The sequence below is a fragment of the Bufo gargarizans genome, chromosome 11 (assembly GCF_014858855.1).
Source record: "Bufo gargarizans isolate SCDJY-AF-19 chromosome 11, ASM1485885v1, whole genome shotgun sequence".
Classification (NCBI taxonomy): domain Eukaryota; kingdom Metazoa; phylum Chordata; class Amphibia; order Anura; family Bufonidae; genus Bufo; species Bufo gargarizans.
The window spans coordinates 95,304,294-95,309,874 of NC_058090.1; the positions used below are offsets into that span (position 1 = coordinate 95,304,294).

General features: G+C 40.8%; 1 protein-coding gene across 1 annotated transcript; it reads left to right on the forward strand.

Annotated features, from left to right (window-relative positions):
* The first annotated feature begins 4,002 nt into the window (after positions 1 to 4,002).
* LOC122921433 (olfactory receptor 5G3-like) lies at positions 4,003 to 4,923 on the forward strand. Its single transcript, XM_044271411.1, has one exon. It carries the CDS (start codon positions 4,003 to 4,005, stop codon positions 4,921 to 4,923), a length of 921 nt encoding a protein of 306 aa, XP_044127346.1.
* The last annotated feature ends 658 nt before the right edge of the window (positions 4,924 to 5,581 follow it).

Sequence of the window (5,581 nt, forward strand, 5' to 3'; positions counted from 1 at the left end):
CCTACTATTTATGAACTGTTGAGAGAAAATGAGCTACATATTGCAGATGGGGCCACACCAACACTTTGTTAAGTGGTAATGTTACATTCTTATTCCACAGGTTCACACATCTCTGCTGGCCTTACAAGCAGCTGATTGACATTGTATGCTCTTCTTCTTCTTCAGTCTGAGATCTACAAGCACACCTAGATCCTCCACAGTTTAATTCATATGGTGAATGCAGTCTCTTTGTGCCCAGTCCCAGGTACATAACCTCACTTTTATCCACATAGAACCTAATTTTTTAACATAATGCCCAAAAACTCACAGTCAGGCTCAGACTGGCCCACAGGAGTAGAGCTGAATCCCCTGGTGGGCCCATGAGCAAAAAGGGCCCCTAGTCCTCCACCCCCTGCACAAGTGCAGATGGCACAGTAGAGTGACTGCACTACATATAAATAGAAAGCGTACATCAGGGGTGGCCAACCAGCGGCTCACGAGCCGCGTGCGGCTCCTTGCATCTTTATTTGCGGCTCGCAGAGAAGCGGTCCGGCCAGCTCTTACTCTCCTCTGCCTACATATGCGGCTCGCAGGGGAGCGGGCCAGCTATTCCTCTACTTTGCACTTGTCTCAGCCGTGCTCTCCAGTGGCATGCTGGGGGGCAGTCCGCCCTGGGTGCCGCTCTCAGGAGGTGCCCGAATACAGAAGCAATGAGGGCTTACATCAATACAGCTGGAAGCACTCATTGCTGGAGCACAGGGAGCTGGGTCCTGTCACTCACCGCTCAGCTCCCGGCGCTCCTCCCTCCTTCAGGCCGGCGGCGCTGTGAATGGTGGAGCAGAAAGACTCTTCCCCGCTCCACCATTCAGCCTGCAGACATGGATCACGCTGCTGGCATGTGTGGGCGGAGCCTGTAACCCGGTAATCTGCATATGCTCCGCCCACACATTGCTGCAGAGCGATCTGTGCCTGCAGGGGAGAGGGGTATGTGAGCTTCAGGAGCGGGACAAGGTGAGTGGATGTATCAATCAGCACTTGCACCCTAATAACAAGAACGTTTTGCTGAAATTACAGAGCTGCATAATGGCAATTTAGATCCCCGGTCAGTGCAGCAAGGTGCAATAGGATTGTTCCTATTACCCAGGCTGTAACCTCCCCTACTGAACCCTGTTCTACATAAACGCTGTGGATGATGCCTCCCTATCCTTTCCCTACAGCTTGAATAATCTGGCCCTGCACTTGTAAATCATTTTTTTAGCACAATGAGGCTTTTTCTAACACTGTCCCTAGCGCCTGCTGACGTCTCTCCCTGCACTAAGTACACTGGTAAATTTCAGAATCTAAGATGGCTGCCACTATTTATAGGGCTGTGACATCACAGGTCTGGCTCTTGTTTGGCTGCATGCATGGCACTATGGGTGATCCCGCCTTCCCAGAGTTCCTTTCTCCATGTCCTCACACGAGCAGCCATTTTAGATAAAAATATGATTCGTTACCACGAAGCGTGAGAAAATTCGGATGCGAATCAAGTTTTTTCTAAAATTCGGATTGCTTCGATTAGCTCATCTCTAGTTATTTTGCTCATTGGGCTTCTAGGAGGGACAGTCCAAGAACACCATATCCACAGCTTTCACCTGTCCAGCCTTCTACTCACCTCCTCAGAAATACATCAGAATAGTTTAAGAATTTCAGTAAAACTCAACTTGTTTGGATTCTTAAGTTAAGAAAGAAAAACTTTTCAAAAGGAAAGGATAATCCCTTTTGGCTCAGTTATTGCTCTGGGAACAATTAAAGAGACATTAAAACTGTATATAAGAGCTCATCTCAAGCCTGTGCATCATATGGACACTATTTTATTGGAGAGCTCACCACTGAGTCAATAGACTTCAAAAGATGTCTTCCATTTATAAATGAATGTCGGAGAAATGTGGAATATTAAGATGAAGCCACTATGTTTCAGGATGTCTTTCAACCTTTTATTTAAATATATACCTTTTATATTTATGAGATGTTTGATGATTTTACTGATAACACTGAGGGATGTGGTTTTAGGCAGATCACATTGTCTTACTATCATCCAATGTATATATGTCTGGACTATTGTTTTTGATTTGACTGAAGGTACTTTTTCAAGGCTCCCCGCATTCTCTGTTACAGGATTGTTTCTACGCTGTAACACACAGTGACATTCATCTTCACAACATTTTAGTTCCCACACTATGACATTTATTAGCCATATTTTGTTATAAGAGCACCATTCCATCCAGTACTATAAAATTGAGGGCCATTCTTCATCCTACCTTGCTTTGGAGTTTTTCTCTAATCTAAACATCGGTCTTCGCTCATTCTGTGACGGGCAGGTACCTGTAGTAAAGGGAAGTTCTGGCCATTTCATTTTCTATTTTCTAATTTCAATAGAATTTTCTAGCCAGGTTTTAGCAGGAGCTAGAGCATGTTAAAGTGGAAGTTGTGTATATTGTACTTGCAGATCCCACTTCAGCCTGTGAGAAGGATGAGAAGGGACAAGCAGGGGATGAGTAGGCAGCATGCCAAGAGAGGAGAATCTGTGATTTGCTAAGTTCTTTGTGTCCCTATATGTCTTCAGATGACCCAAGTCAGAGGTAAAATATGTTTCCTTTATTACAACCCCCCTTATCATTCGCAGAGTGTGACGGTTTTACATAGGGTTGGAATAGGGAGTACTTTTTTAAAGGAATTGAAGGCCAGTTATTCTTATCCAACTGCTAAATTAAATTTGTCTACTAATAAACGGGAGGAGATTGCGATCAGTTAGAAGAACATTGATGCGAAAGGAACATTAAATCATATGTGATGGAATTGTGATAGGTAGGGTCTGGAAGGGAGTTATAGAAATGTTGTAGAAGGTAGTGGGAATACGAGTCACCTTGTCCCCTGAAGTTTTGTTTGTTGGGAATGAACTTTGATAGGGTTCCCAAGAAAATGTATAATTTGATTCAGCATATACTGCCAACAAATAAAACATACCTGGCTAGATACTGGAAGAGTTCTGTTTTTAAGGGCTCATGCACTTCAATGGGGCCGCAAAAAAAACTGAAATTACTTAGTGTGCATTCCATGTCCGTATGTCCGCATTATGTTAAAAAAAATTGAACATGTCCTATTATTGTCTGCATTATGGACAAGGATAGGACTGTTCTTTTAGGGGAAGGCCCTTCTGTTCCGCAAAATGCGGAATGCTCATGGCTGGAATCCGTGTTTTGATCCGTGTCCAACAGATGTTTTTATAGAGTATTTTATAGAGAGGGGAAATGTAATAAAATGTGGGGAAAGATTAGATGCAGTTAGATATGAAACATTGGCAAGATTTGAAGAAATATGGGGTACGTGGGACATATCTCTGATTAATAGATAAGTTTAGGCTCCGATGTAATTGACAAGAAGACTAAGAGAGATTATTACAATATTTATTTAGGAAATATTTTCCATTTCTTTTTTATTTTGAGGGAGATGATACCGTTTGGATAGTCATATTTAGTTATGATGATGCAAGAGGATTTTCAAGAATCTTAAAAAAAAAACAATCGGAGATAATTATCAGTTTTGAAATGTGACCACACAAAAACGAATCATTTTGTAAACGAACATAAAAAGTGCTTTCATTGTTCAAAAGCAGTAAAATGCAACAAAATCTATAGAAATGCGGTATTATTTTAACCACTATGCCTAAAGTTAATGTAAAATTAATACCACAACGTGAGCCACGTAAAAAAAAATCATGAAGAACTTTGGCAAAATATTTTTTTTCCCATCCCACTAGTAGCAAATTTTTCTATAAAGTAAATGAACCTCAATTTAGTAATTGAGACCCTACATTTTAAGGCTTACTTACCGTAAGTTATGCACCAACTATATCAAAATGTACAAGAAAAAAGTGGAATTTTTAGGTTGGTTTCTCCAATTATAATGTAACTGTTAGGGAGTAAGCAAAAAATAAGCTTCCATTTTAACATTTTGTCCATGTTACATTCTTTTTTAGGTGTTATGGAACTGTTTAACCAGTCGACTTCAAGCAGATTTATTCTTCTCGGTTTGTCCACTGTTCCGTACTTGAAGGTCATTGGTTTCCTTTCCTTCTTGGTAATTTATTTGATAACATTGTTAGCAAACCTTCTACTGATCATCGTGGTGAGAATTAATCCAAAGCTCGAGACTCCCATGTACTTTTTTCTTGTGAATCTCTCCTTCATTGACATTTGCTTCTCTACCACTGTGGTCCCTAAACTCTTATATAACACGTTGGCCAAAGACAGGAGCATCTCTCTACTAGAATGTGCTGTTCAGATGCAATTTCATTTGGCTTTCGGGTGTACAGAGTGTGTCATACTTGCAGTCATGGCCTATGATAGATTTGCTGCCATCTGTAAACCGTTGCACTACAATGCCATCATGAGCTGGAAGAACTGTATATGTCTGGCTACTGTGTCATGGACCATTGGCCTCATTAACTCTATATTACATGTGATCTACACCTTTCAGATGTCCTTCTGCAACCGCCATGTCAACCACTTTTTTTGTGAGGTACCCCCATTTTTACAAATATCCTGCAGTGATACTTGGCTCCATGAGGTAGCTATGTATATTTCAGCAGGGACCATAGGTATGGTATCCTTTTTCTTGACCTTGATTTCATATATTCATATTCTTTCCACCGTCTTCAAGATCAGTTCTTCTCATGAAAGGTACAAAGTTCTCTCCACATGTGCCTCCCACATTACTGTGGTGACTATCTACTATGGGACCCTTATGATTCTGTATTTACGTCCACATTCCCGGTCCTTTCCAAATGTAGACAATTCTGTCTCCATCCTCTACTCAGCCGTGACACCCATGCTAAACCCCATCGTCTACAGTGTCCGAAATAAAGATGTCAAAAACACTTTAAGACAGATTTTTGTTAAATAGCTTTTCCAATCAAACATATTTTACAAAAATCGTATACATTTGGCAATTGAAGTTAGAAAAACTGATGATTTGAACAGTGTAGCACTCTCTGCCCCGTCTACCCAATTTGAAAGAGCTAAATACAACTGGATCTACCATTAAGGGCGTTCAGTATACTGGCCGTTTTTTTTAGTTCAGTATGCGGTACATATACTGAACCATTCATTTCAATGGTTCAGCAAAAAATACTGAAGTGTCTCCGTGTGCATTCCGTTTCAGTATTTCCGTACCGTGAAAAGATAGAACATGTCCTATTCTTGTCTGCAAATCACGGTGCTTGGCTCCATTCAAGTTAATGGGTCCACCCAAAAAACGGAACACATACGGAAATGCATCCATATATCTTCCGTATCTGTTCCGTTTTTGCGGAACCATTTATTGAAAATGTTATGCCCAGCACTATTTTTTCTATGTAACTACTGTATACTGTATATGGCATACGGAAAAACGGAACACAAAAACAGTTAAGGCCTCTTTCACACTACCGTATGGCTATTTCAGTGTTTTGTGGTCCATTTTATCCGTTGTTCCTTTTTTTTGTTTCCGTTGTGTTTCCGTTTCGTTTATCTATATGGCATATACTGTATACAGTATACAGTAATTACATAGATAAAAATTG

Bases quoted from the DNA above. Each gene is read 5' to 3' on its own strand.
- LOC122921433 (XM_044271411.1), top strand. From the start codon at position 4,003: ATGGAACTGTTTAACCAGTCGACTTCAAGCAGATTTATTCTTCTCGGT.